The 14,168-nt window shown below is 36.1% G+C and overlaps 1 protein-coding gene across 7 annotated transcripts in view; it reads left to right on the top strand.

Annotated features, from left to right (window-relative positions):
- FAM172A (family with sequence similarity 172 member A) overlaps nucleotides 1–14,168 on the top strand; it is a 424,698-nt gene that overhangs the window by 326,090 nt on the left and 84,440 nt on the right. The window contains exon 10 of one of the 7 annotated variants that reach the window (XM_053201207.1): nucleotides 11,674–11,722. The exons of the other annotated variants lie outside the window; for them this stretch is intronic. Coding sequence (XP_053057182.1) covers nucleotides 11,674–11,722 — 49 coding nt within the window. The remainder of the gene's footprint in view (nucleotides 1–11,673; nucleotides 11,723–14,168) is intronic. 7 annotated transcript variants of the gene reach the window in all.

Raw genomic sequence — 14,168 nt, 5'->3', positions numbered from 1 at the left:
GAGTTTGGTGAGTTCTTTATAGATTTTGGATACTAGCCCTTTGTCCGATATGTCATTTGCAAATATCTTTTCCCATTCCATTGGTTGCCTTTTAGTTTTGTTGATTATTTCCTTTGCGGTGCAGAAGCTTTTTATCTTCATGAGGTCCCAATAGTTCATTTTTGCTTTTAATTCCCTTGCCTTTGGAGGTGTGTCAAGTAAGAAATTGCTGCAGCTGAAGTCAGAGAGGTTTTTTTCTGCTTTCTCCTCAAGGGTTTTGATGGTTTCCTGTCTCACATTCAGGTCCTTTATCCATTTTGAGTTTATTTTTGTGAATGGTGTGAGAAAGTGGCCTAGTTTCAACCTTCTGCATGTTGCTGTCCAGTTCTCCCAGCACCATTTGTTAAAGAGACTGTCTCTTTTCCATTGGATATTCTTTCCTGTTTTGTCAGATTAGTTGGCCATACTTTTGTTATACCACATCTTCTTTACCCATTCATCAGTCAGTGGACATTTGGGCTTTTTCCATACTTTGGCTATTGTTGGTAGCACTGCTATAAACATTGGGGTTCATGTGCCCCTTCGAATCAGCATTTTTGTATCCTTTAGATAAATTTCTAGTAGTGCAATTGCTGGGTCATAGGGTAATTCTATTTTTAATTTTTTGTGGAACCTCCTTATTGTTTTCAAGAGTGGCTACGCCAGTCTGCATTGAGAAAGGGAGCTTTTTAAAAAAAAGTGGTAACTGAAATGGATTTTTAGCATGCTAAAAATAGAAACCAAAGGATTTTATATCTGCATTACTTAAAGGAAGAGAACAAAATAGGAAAATGAGAAGTTAAAATTTTACTTTATTTGAGATAGGTAGTAGATGGACTTTTTGGGAGGTTCCATTTGACTTAGGAAGGATACTCAGTAAGCAGTGTCAGGAAGGATGTAATGTGTCCACAGCAGCTTGCGACCAAGATAGCCTTTGCATACATAAGAACAAGTCCAGAGTCCCACTAAGATGTGGTGGAAACGTGTGTTGAAGTTTTAACAGTAGAAATATAAGGAATGTGTTGATCCTTGTTATCTGAAGGAAATTTATTAGTTGATGGTTCCCCCCTAGTTTTGCTTTGAGGAGCATAATAATTGCAAGGGACTAAAAAAGCACAATGTGAGTGGAGAATGATGAGTGTTGCAAACAAATATGTGCGTTTGGGCCAGTTATTGTCCTGATCTCTCATCGTTTTAAGTATTAGATGGTTAGGCAGATAATTTTCATGATCCTTTCTAGCTCTGAGGTTCTCTTTCTAGAGGCTTAATTCAGAGTGAATTAAATTCACACTTCATAGCCTAAGAGTTCAAACAGACCAGATGTTTCCACTTGCAACACCTGGTTTACTCTGCACTGTAGATAATAGCCATGGTAGAAAACTGATGATGATTTTGTGAAGATTATGACATTTTGAGGTATATAAAAGCTATGGAGAAATCTCCTGTGTGGGCAGATAAAATGTGAAGTTACCAGTGATGTGGGAGAAATTAAGTAGTGCTGAGAAAGGTGAAGGTGGACCCCTGCATTTGAGTTAAAAGAAATGAAGTTTAAAGAAATGAAGACTTCCAAGAAAGAACCAGCAGTTTGTCTGAAGAGCAGAGACAAGGCATTTATATCAGAAGTGAATCTATAGGTTTCATTTATTAACAATAAAGTGATAGGGAAATCTCATTAATGCATAGATGTTTTCGAGTGAAGAAGAAAAAAGTACTGCCAAAGAGCCTTTAGAGATCAGAAAAAGCTAGAAAATATAAAATCTACAAAGATGAAGAATGTGGAAAAATAATTTGAATTACCATTGAAGCCTAAACTCAGTAACGTGTTAAGGTACTTTTACTCCCCAGAAGTAAAATGTTTACCTCTTATTTACCATTTTTTTTGTTGTTGTTAAAATAATTAAGCAATTTCCAAAAATGTTCACTCTCATACTTTCCAAAAATGTTAGCTCTCTCATTTCCTGAGAGTAGATTTTATATATATACTAGAACCATACTACTAACTGGGGATAATATTTGACTATTAATTGTGGTTACAGACTTTAAAGAGTCTACTTGCATACACAGTTAAATTATGATTTGTACACCCTGGTGTAATTTTCTTCCCCAAGCTCTAGTTTTCTGGGTTTCCTGAATATCCATACAAAAACTTCTCATCGCTACTCTGAGTCATATTATACCCTCTATTTTGAAATAAGAATACGAATTACAATTGATCCTTGAACAATATGTTTTGAACAGCTTGGGTACGTGTATACAAGTATTTTTTTTTTTTTATGAAAACAGTACACAACTGGGGTGCCTGGGTGGCTCAGTCAGTTGAGCGTCCAACTTCAGCTCAGGTCATGATCTCACAATTCGTGGGTTCGAGCCCCGCATTGGGCTTGCTGCTGTCAGCACAGAGCCTGCTTCAGATCTTCTGTCCCCCACTCTCGCTGTCCCGCACCCACTCCCACTCGAGCTCTCTCTCTCAACATAAAAAATTAAAAAAAAAAAAACATTAAAAAAAAAGTACACAATTGTAAATGTACTTCCTTTTCCTTATGATTATTTTTAATGTTTATTTATTTTTGAGAGAGAGAGATGGAGAGGGAGAGGGAGAGGGGCAGAGAGAGAGGGAGAGACAGAATCGCAAGCAGGCTCCACACTGTCGGCACAGAGCCTGATGTGGTGCTCAAACACATGAGTTGTGAAATCATGTCCTGAGCCAAAATCAGAAGGCAGATGTTTAATTGATTGAGCCACCCAGGTGGCCCTCCTTATGATTTTCTTAGTAACATTTTCTTTTCTCTAGCTTATTATGTTGTAAGAATGCAGTATGTGATACATTTAACATATGCCGTATATATCAATCACTGTTTATGTTATCAGTAAGACTTCCAGTCAGCAGTAGGCTATCAGTAGTTAAGTTTTGGGGAGGTCAAAAGATAGATGCAGATTTTCAACTATGCAGGGGAACGGTGCCCCTAACCCCTATATTGTTCAAGGGTCGACTGTATATTGAAATGACCATTTATAGCAACGTTAATGTTGTTTAACACTTGAGATCATTATACTGTTATTTTCTAGTTGGGAACTTTATGCCTATCCTTTTATATATTTTTTTAAGTTTATTTATTTATTTTGAGAGAGACCGAAAGTATGAGTGGGAGAGGGGCAGAGAGGGAGAATCCCAAGCAAGCTCCACATGGTCAGCACAGTGTCCAATATGGGGCTCAAACCCACAAAACCATCAGATCATGACCTGAGCCAAAATCAAGAGTTGGACACTTAACCTCCCGAGCCACCCAGGCACCCCATGCCTATCGTCTTCTAAATGGTATTTTTATCTGTGAATGAAAATTGTCTTATAATTGACACATTAATAGAAAGTTAGAAATAAGTGTAATTCTCTGAATGTGTTTTATATAACAGTTTATACCTTCAGTATTGATCAGTGACATGCTCTCCCCAGCTAAGTGCCATTAATTCATTTACTTTTGGAATGAAGAGACATTGCCAAAGAATTTTCCATATGTGAATTTCTATGCATTTGTGAATTGTCTAGTTTTCTTGTTTTCTTGTGTATGTGGCCCTTTGATGATTCCTAAAGCCAATTCTCTTCTTATTCAAGGAAGGAAGGAAGGAAGGAAGGAAGGAAGGAAGGAAGGAAGGAAGGAAGGAAGGAAGGAGAAATAAAGAAAAAGAAAGAAAGAAAGAGAGAGAAAGAAAGAAAGAAAGAAAGAAAGAAAGAAAGAAAGAAAGAAAAGAAAGAGAAAGAAAGAGAGGAGGGAGGGAGGGAGGAAGAGAAAAAAAAGAAAGAAAAAAAAAAAACACTGTGGCAACAGTTCTGAATCCTTTGGCTGAAATCCAACTGCCCGGTTGTTTTGCCACACTTAGTTCCACATCGCTGAGTTGAGATGGCAGAAGAAGCAGTGCTTTGTGCTGACCTATTGGTCATGACCACTCCTACTTCATTCTCAACATTTTCATACTAATCTACTTACACACATAATGTACTTCTGCAGTAGTAAAAGAAGACGTAAAAATCTAGAATCAATTAACCAGTGAAGTGTCTCAGAATCCATTGGGATTTTTTTTCCTTAGTGTTATAATTTAAAACATTTGTTCAATAGATACCATCTCAATCCTGTTTCACATGTGAAAGGAGACATTCAAAAAAAGTCTCCAAAACCTAAATTAAATACGTATATCAAACTATTGCCATAAATACTATATATTTCTTTGGTCTAAAGCATATACTTTAGCCTTTATAAAAAAAAAAACAACAACAACGCCGCATGAATGGCTGATTGTACTGTGCACGTTGAATCAGAATGTCAGAATCTTCTAAATAAATCGTTACTATGGAATACGGCAGAACTTCAGCTCTGAATTTATATAATTCATTCCATGGTAGATTTTTTTTTCATTGAAGAATACATTTCTCTGCCATAAATTGCACTGAGTATGAACAGCAGAGTCATTTGAGGTTCATTGAAAATATAGGAGAACATCATGTTTCCTGTCCTTTTGTTAAACTTGGCATATTGATTTTTTTTTTGCACAGCTTGCAGCACAGAAATGTGATATACAGCTATGGCAAGACAAGCTAACCACATGTGAATTTGTTAAGTACTGCTGGATTAGCAGAAATTGTCTGACTGTGCAAATAGTGAGATTTGACTTCTCTAGGAACTCTTTATGACTTAATCAATTAAAATAACAAGTTTTTGTTTTATTGCCCAGAATAAATCATTAGCAAAATTCATTTTCTCCTGATCTCTCATTCGTAGGATGTTTATATTTATTTGGTTTGTGTATTTCAAGCAAAGTAATAAATATGTAGAATTTGAACCAAAAGTTCAAAGCCAAATCTAGGAAGATAAAGATGTAACAAATGTTACCTATTGTTTTCATAATGATTCATAAATTTTGTTAAGAATGAGATTCTAGATTTTTATTTAAATTCTCCATTCCTTCTCTTTCTGAATATCTCTTTAGTGTTCATGCTTTTGTTCCCTTTAGGCTCCAAGGCGGCAAGGATTTGGATTTGTCTAATACGTCTTACTGCATTTAAATATAGAACCGTGTGGAAAGGGAGTCTGTAGGGCTCATTTGCTCTTCTCCTCACCTTCATAAACCCCCTCTTTAAATGTGTCCATTATACAGTTCACCTTGCCTGACGTCAAAGAGTAGAGCTGGAGAGAGGATGAGCAATAACTCAGCAGAGTGGGTTAGCCATGGTTTCTTAGAAATGCAAATGCATTATCTATCAGGTTTATAAAGTTCTCTGAGTTCTCTTGGAAGCGGATAAACCATTGTGTGGTTTTCTGTAGACCAAAGCTGGCAGCCTATCGAAAGCTAGGAAACATCCTTAATATCATGTACACACGATCATGTTGTCCCCTGCCTTTTAAGGAAATACTTTGTGTATAACATCTTAATCTCTCCAAATTTAGTTTTCTTTTATCAACATTTTTATCAACATATTTTTTTATTTGCCCTACTTGTTCTCATTACTTATAAACAGGTGGACATCTTATGAGATTGCATGCCAAATTTATTAGAAACAAGTCTTTTTAAATTATCTGGAAAATGCACAAAGCATGAGTTGTTCCCCTAATAAAAAGGGGGAAAGGGGTCAGAGCAAAGAAGAAAGTACCACTGGTTTGTGTTAGGTGACACTGTGCCCTGCTTGTCTAATTTGATTACACAGAGCCCCTGAAGCCTCAGGCAAAGCTGATTTTAGCTATAATCAGCTTCTTAACCTTTTGAGAACTAACGTAAACACTACCTAGCAGTGGTTAATTATGTTGCTCTGCTACCCACTACAAAGTGCAAAGGTAAAAGTGTAGAACTACAGTAACACATGTTGTGACAAAATTTAACAAGATGACTTAAGGGGATTGCAGCAGAATGCAGTTATGTATTCGTGATAAATTTTAAGTTAATAAAGAGATTTAAGGGTGCTTTAAAAAAATTTTTAAGGTACAGTTTTTGCTTAAGTTTTATCTGTAAGTGCTGAACATTGGTGTACTACGTTTAACTTTTGGCTGTCCTCACGTTTGTCCTTTTCTCTGAAATCCTCTTTTGATTATACATATATATTTAGTAATACAAGTATATTCCTATACTCTCATTCTTTCATTTTCAAAGTAAACAAAGTTGGTTGCAATATTCATAGAAGTAGAGTAAAATCCTCTCGGTTCGCTTTTTTATAGATAGTAAAAATTCATTAGGGGAATAATGGAATTTCTTTATAGTTAAGTGGAATATTGTGGTTACATGGTCAAGAACCTAACTTTTTGATTTAAAACAGTAGCAGCTCTTGTTGTAAGAATCTGATGTGTCATATGGGAAATTAACATGTAAGATGATTTTACTGTCTGTCATTGGTGTAACTCTAGGGTAGTGATGTGACTAATGGGGTAGAGGACCATAAAGACTGACTAATGTACTTATCAGGGCTATCTCCTCAAAGTCTTATTTGCTGGGAAAAGTCCACTAGAAATATTCTCCTGCACAGGAAATGCAGGTGACCAGGAGAGTATATGGAGCCATAAGCCATACCCCATATTCTTGAACTCTGTACCAGCAATTTTACCTGAAATTTCATCCCTCGAAAAAATTCTGAAGGGTAGAATCTTAATGCTCCCCAGTGACACACATTATAATCAGTCACTCTGTGTGGAATTAAAATGGAGTGGGAGGGGAAGGTTTGGACTAAAGATGAACTATTTTTTTTTTTAATCTAAGGTCAGTTCTTCATAAATAACATGAATATGCCACATGCTTATATTACACAGTATAGTTCATGTTGTGTTTACAGTAAGCTTAAAAACTACATGTAAAGAAGTGGACTTGGAGAGGAGAGCATCATGGGCCTTTCACAGTTTCTGAGGCCCTGGTTAGCACCCATTGGGCCACATGACCAGCTCTTTTTGGGTAAACTTGGCCTCGTGGTAAATAAATAAATGGCATGGTCTCATTAACAAATAACTTAAATTCATTAACTTAAGAGCCACCCAAAAGGAAGAGTTCAGTAAGTTTTGTAGCCACATATAATACTATGGGATAAATGAAGCCAGACAGCAGATAACTGGATGTTTTGGGCCCCTGACAAAAATGGTTTTTTTTAAATATATATAATTTATTGTCAGATTGGTTTCCATACAAAATCCAGTGCTCATCCCAACAGGTCCCCTCCTCAATGTCCATCACCCACTTTCCCCACTCCCCTCCCCCCATCAACCCTCAGTTTGTTCTCAGTATTTAAGAATCTCTTATGGTTTACCTCCTTCCTTCTCTGTAATGTTTTCCCCTTCCCCTCCCCCAGGAAGATGTGGTTTATATATACAGTGGAAAAATGTTTTAACTGAATCATTTTCTCTGTTTTATAATCAGCTTGTTGAAAGAAACTAATATATAAACATCCCCATTACTGCTGCCATAGGTATCTTTTAGATGACATGCCTTTTATTTTACGGCACATGCTACAAAAATATAATACTTGTTGAGTATTCTGGTGTGGACGGAGAAGACTTCTCAAGGATGGAGGCCTCAGGCACAGTGGCTCCAGCTGCCCCTGGTCCCCTCTGCTATCCTGAGGACTGAAGCAGCACTGTCTCTGCACCCCTGTGACCCATTCAGGACCCATTGTGGGCCAAGAGGTGGCTGATTTAGAGACACTAATTTACTACATTTTATGAAGTCTTCTCTCAGGAGGACCCATAGGAGAAATCTTTCCCCAAATTCCATTTTTCCACCAAGCAATTATTTCTTTTCATCTTATGTCAATGAAAATCTTACAGTATGTGATTCCAGTGGTTCCCAAACTTTGCTCCACAGAGCATTACTTGAGCCAAGGCCCCTTTCCTATCACAGTGTGGTCACAGTGTCTAGGGTGGGAGCCAGGCATCAGCCTTTTTCAAAGATCCCCAGGTAGCTCCCAATTGTTCCCCAAGTCTGGGAACCACTGACATACCCTTCTAGCTTTCACCATTTGGAAGGTTGAAGCTAAATTTGCATCACATCTGTAGCAACTCCATAGGACTAATCACATGCATTCATTATTTTCTTGTCCATTTTTGCTTTTGCCTTGACTTCTTCAAATGTTTTTGTGTTTTCATACAATTTTATGTTGTGTTTAATTTTTTTAAATATCATTAGTTCAGTAGAATGTACATACTATAAAATAATTTCATTGTATATGTACAACTGAATATTTTCTAGCTAATTTACAGTGGTGCAGCCATCACCGCAATCCAATTTTAGAATATTTCCATCACCCCACAAGTTTCTGTGTGCCCATTTGCTATTTCCACCCACAGCCCCAAACCACCAATGATCTACTGTCTCTGTATATCATAGAAGTAGAATCAAAGAGTATGTGGTCTTTTCTGTCTGGCTTCTTCTGCTTACAACGTTTGTGAGATTCAAACACGTTCTAGCACGTACCAGTAGTTCATTCCTTTTTGTTGTTGAATAGTATTCCATTGTGTAGATATTCTGCATTGTGTTTATCCATTTACCAGTTGATGGATCTTTGAATTATTTTAATTTGGAGCTATTATGTTTATTGCTGCTACGAACATTCAAATTTGAATCAGTCCAGACCTGTTTTCATTTATGTTAAGTATATACTTAGGAGTGGAAGTATTAGGTCATGTGGTAGGTTTATGTGTAGCTTTTTAAGGAACTGGAAAACTATTTCTCAAAGTGGCAACACCATTTTACACTCATACCAGCAAAGCATAAGAGTTCCAGTTTTTCCACATCCACAGGAATGCTGACATATCAGTCTTTTTTATTATAGCCATTCTAGTAAGTTTGTGATATTTAAATTTGTATTTCCCTAATGACTACTTGATATTAAATGTCCTTTGATGTGTTTATTAGTCATACATATATCTTCTTTGATGAAATGTCTGTATTTTTTTAATCTGGTATTTGTCTTATTATTGAGTTGAAAGGGTTCTTTGTATATTCTAGATACAAGTCCCTTATGATATTTGTGATGTACGAATATTTTATCCCAGGCTGTGGCTTGTTGTTGTCGTTGTTGTTTTCTCTATGCTATCTTTTCAAGAGCACAAGTTTTTATGAGTTCAAAATTTGAGGAACTTTAATTTATGATTTTTTATGAGTTATATTTTTGGCATCATATCTAAGAAATCTTTGCCAAATGTAAGATCACAAACATTATCTACTATGTTTTGTTGTGGAAGTTTTACAGTTTTTCCTCTTACATTTAGGTATGACTCACTTTGAGTTCATTTTTGTATATGGTGTGTGGTAAGGATCTAAGGTCCTTTTCCGGCATATGGATATCCAGTTTTCCCCACAGCACTTGTTGAAAACACTGTCCCTTTCCCCGCTGAATTGCCTTGGACCTTTCTTAGAAATCAACTGAGCATGAAGTAAGCGTTTATTAATGGACTTTATGTTCTCGTCCATTGATCTATATGTCTGTTTTTTACACTAGTACCACGCTGGTTTGAATACTGTAGCTTTATCATAAATTTTGAAATTACAGTGTTGTTCTTTATTTGGATCATCTGTAAATTCTCTCAGCAATTTTTTTTCTGGTTTTCTTACACTTCTTTTGTTAAATTTATTCTTTTTGAGGATATTGTGAGTGGAATTCTTAATGTCATCTTCAAATTGTTTATTTTTAGTATAAAATATTAACTTTGATTTTTGCTTATTGATTTTGTATTTTTCAACCTAGATAAAACTTGTTTATTAGTTCTAGATTTTTTTTTTTTTGGTAGAATCTTTTGGGTTTTCTAATACAGGAGCTTATCATCTATGAATAAAGACACTTTACATCTTCCTTCCCAATATTCATGCCATTAATTTCTTTTCTTGCTTTACTACACTGGCTGAAACCTCTTGTACTATGTTGATTAGGAATGGTAAGAAAAACTGGATTTTTTTTTTTTAAGGATTGTTGTTGGTGTTATTTTTTTGTCTTTTCATTTGTTTCTGTCTTGTTTTATTTGTAGAAACTTGCCTGAATTTAATCTGTAGACTCTATCTGCCCTTCAGTACGTACATGCTGATAATCTGGTTTCTTATTTTTGTTTTATGTTAGGCTTGCTTCCTAGAGATCACCCCTCTGCTGCATAGTTTAATGGTCAGAGTTTTTGCTCAATCATCCCACACCAGTAAGGCTCTATGGATGGATCTGTGTGTGAGTTGCAGAGTATATTCAAAGCCCATGCAGTTTTCAAGTCTTCCCTAGGCTTTTATTTTCTACTAGGCTTTCCTGGGACTTCTGTGCTGGCACTCAGCCTTCCAGACAGTAGGGATATGCTGGGGGTTCATCTGAGTCTCTCAGTGGCGCTCTCACTTCCGTGATCTTCCTATCAAACTAGTCCACCAGTCTGTTGCCCAGCCCAAGTGAGATCACAGCTGAAGTGTGGTGGGGCCGTGGGCTTTGGTGGTGAATTTCCCACCGAGTTTGCTTTATTTGCAGATAATACCATTGCACAGGGGCTTTTCTCGTACTCCAAATCAAAGTCAGGCCCTCTAGCAGTGAAGCTGCCGGTTTTCACAGCCAGTCTCACTCTGGCAGCACAGCTGTGCCTTCCTTCCGAGCTGCCCACCACAGACTGTCACTGTTCCTACCTGTAGTTCAGCAGTTTTCCACAAATAAACACGTTTCATTTTGTTGTTTGCCTTTGATTGATCTCTAGAGTGCTGAAACAGTTGTACCTGACAACTCTTTTGGCTTTTATCGTTGTATCGTAGTCGGGACAGTTTGCCAACTCTTCACCTACCATCCCTGGAAGTCCTGCCTGGGTTCTTCTTTGTAAGCCCCCAACTCTTTTTGCAACAAGATGAAACAGTCAATACATAAATATAGAATAAAGTAAAATAGAAGAGTAAAGCACAGATAAAGGAAGTATAAAAATGAGAACATAAATATCATTGTAGCAACAATAATTTTTAACTCCTATGACAAGTTTTCCCAGTATGCCTAGGAATGGAAGTTGTCCTGGGCTTTCAGTAGAGTTATTCCCTGTCAGAAAGTATAATAATCTTGTCATTGAGGTGCAAAATAAATGACAAAAAAAAAAAAAGAAGAAGAAGAAGAAGAAGAAGAAGAAGAAGAAGAAGAAGAAGAGGTGTGTATTAGACCAATAGATAGATAGATAGATAGATAGATAGATAGATAGATAGATAGATAAAATAGAGCAAGTTGAATCAAAATACTACCCTGGGATCCTTTTTGTTTCATTTTATTTTGTTTTCTTCCAAAGGTCAGATCCCAACACTTGTACAACTTTAGACTGTAGGAATGGTTTAGAAAATGTGCAGTGATAAAACTGCCAGATTGAAGGTTTCTTAAGTGCTACTGTCCAAAATCACTAGGCATGCTTGAAACTAGTAATTCTTGTCAGAATATACACTCTCAGTGTGTGACTTTTATCTGCAGGTGGCAGAGCATATGTTTTAGCACCAAAAAGTGTAAGGTGGCAGAGAGAGGATATTTAATGTGTTGTAACCTATTTTTATTTTTAATTTTTTTTTTCTTATAGCTGCTTAGTTCCGGTCAAAAGCAGGCTAACTAAAATAGTCTCAGGTCTTAAGGACTATGTTTACATTAGGGAAGAAAAATGGTTCCAAATATAATTGTGTCATTTGTTTTTATTTAACACATGAATCAAGGTTATTGGACCAGCATCTCCCATGAAAGAAAAATACAGTGGCATTTTGGGTAAGTGAAGTCCAGAGAGTTGAGCTCTTCTCTTCAGATGAATTTTCTGGTTAAATTATAATTAACCCCTTAAAAACAATCACCTTTGTTTTTATCCTTATTATAACAATTCATTTTCCTGCTGTAGGAAAAAACTACCTAGGCATAGGTAGCCATTACGTGTAGCAAGCAAATACTACTTAGTATTTCCTGACTAATGTAGTTCTTATTACGTGATTCAAAGTTATCATTCTATGCATTAATCATAGTCAAGGCCTTAGCTAAAGAACAGGAGTTACAAATTCAAACACCAGCTGATCGGTGACATGCAGGAATGCAAGCCCTGTGTTGTCAGATTTTCCAGTTTTCTCAGAGAAGCCAGAGATCTGTATATTTACTTGAAATCTCTTTAGTTTTAAGCATTGAAACTAACTTAAACTTTAAAACAATTATACATTTCTACTCCTGAAATCATTGTTGCACTATATGCTAACTAACTTGGTTATAAAATTAAAAAAAATTTTTAAAAGCTATTATACAGGCTAAAAAAATAGCTACCAGCCAAATCAGGCCCACGGGCAGCCAGTTGGTGAGCTCGGATTAGGAAGAATAGTCAGCGCCTGTTCTGACAACAACCTCTGCCTGGCTTCTTAGCATATATCCCTTGCTCACAAAATAATGCATAACAGGATCCCCAAATGGTTGTCTTCATTATTTTACTGTAGAATTCTGAGGTAATGTGTTTTAGTGGAAAATGCCCTGAACTAGTCATCCAAAACTCTTGATTCTGTGGTTAATAATATTCCTTAAGCCTTTCCTCTGCCAACCAGGCCCCGGTCTAAGCACTTTAGATGTATTAACTCATTTGATTCCATTAAAGTCTTACAATGTAAGGTCAATCATTTAACGTCTATAGATCTCTTTACTTCAAAAATTATAATATCTGAGATTAGACAATCTGTAAGAACTCCTTTCGGCATGAAAATGCTTTCATTTGGAGAATATGAGGTCAATCCAATGAAACAAAGATAAATTGTCAACCAGACTATAATGTTAATTTGTATGAGTTTATAGCACATTATCACATATATAACACAATAAAAGTAAATGTATATAATCTTCAATTCACTTACATTCCTTCAACAAGTATCATGCTATGAAGATTGCAAGTAAGTTGAGGAAGAATTTTAGCATCCACTGACCACAGGGTTAAAAAAGCCTGAACCCTATCCTAAAGGAGCTTATGATCTCATTGAGGCAGTGTGTCATGCAACTGAAACTTATATTAGAGCCTAAAGTAAGTACCCAGATAAGGATTACACACAGCAAGGCCTACGTATTCCAAGGCTAACAGAATGGATATATGAATATGTGTGGTGTGTCTATGGAAGATGAAGCTTGAAAAAAGGGGAAGATTGGAATTGGAAGATGCAGAGAATCATTTAAAAGAGAAAAATCTCTCAAAGTCAGAAATTAGAATGTTACCATATCAAAGAAGTGGAAGGCTTATTTCCCTGATAATGCTTATAGAATAGTGAGAAATTTTACATAAAAGCCCAAGTAATTCTTATAATGCATTTTCTAACTTTTAACTGTTAGGAAGGTTGAGGACTATAGTGAATAATATATCCCAATACAACTCTTATAACTTTGACAGAAAACACGAATACTTAAGGGGCAGTTGTTAAATAAATTATTTTGTTTGCAACTAACTCTCAAACGGTTCAGGAAAATAATATATATAAAAGTAATGAAGCACATGTGGCAAAATATTAACAATTATTGAATCTAGAGGAAGAATGTAGACATTGTGCTATTGCACCTCATGCATTTAATTTTTTTTAACAAAGTTGGGGAGGGAATAGAAGAGTGGAAGAAAGACTAAAGAAAAAGTTCTCCAAATAACTTAAAGATTAAAGAATCAATATAGCAAATACTTAGAATTGAACCATAATGAAAATACAGAAACTTTTTGGTATAGTAGATTACTAAACGAAGAAATTTATACTCCTAAATGCGTATATGAAAAAAGAATAAATGCTGGGACACCTGGGCGGCTCAGTTGGTTAGGCGACCGACTTTGGCTCAGGTCATGATCTCACAGTTTGTGAGTTCAAGCCCCGCGTCGGGCTCTGTGCTGACAGCTCAGAGCCTGGAGACTACTTCAGATTCTGTGTCTTCCCCTCTCTCTGCCCCTCTCCTGCTCTTTTTGTGTCTCTCTGTCTCTCAATAATAAATAAACGCTGAAAAAAAAAATTAAAAAGAATAAGTGCTAAAAGTTAATGAATTTTTAAATTAAAAACATGAAATAAAATATAAAATCTATTTAAAAATTGAATTTAACATAGCAATTGCAGTATAGATAGATATGTAATTAGATACTTTATGAATATTTGATACAGTTACTTCATCTCAAACTTCTCAAATCTTAGCAAGTAGATCTTGCATTGTACCTGTGGCAGAAGAA

The sequence above is a fragment of the Acinonyx jubatus genome, chromosome A1 (assembly GCF_027475565.1).
Source record: "Acinonyx jubatus isolate Ajub_Pintada_27869175 chromosome A1, VMU_Ajub_asm_v1.0, whole genome shotgun sequence".
In the NCBI taxonomy this organism is placed as follows: domain Eukaryota; kingdom Metazoa; phylum Chordata; class Mammalia; order Carnivora; family Felidae; genus Acinonyx; species Acinonyx jubatus.
Note: the sequence above shows the minus strand (reverse complement) of the source record. Positions and strands in the feature narration are given on the sequence as shown.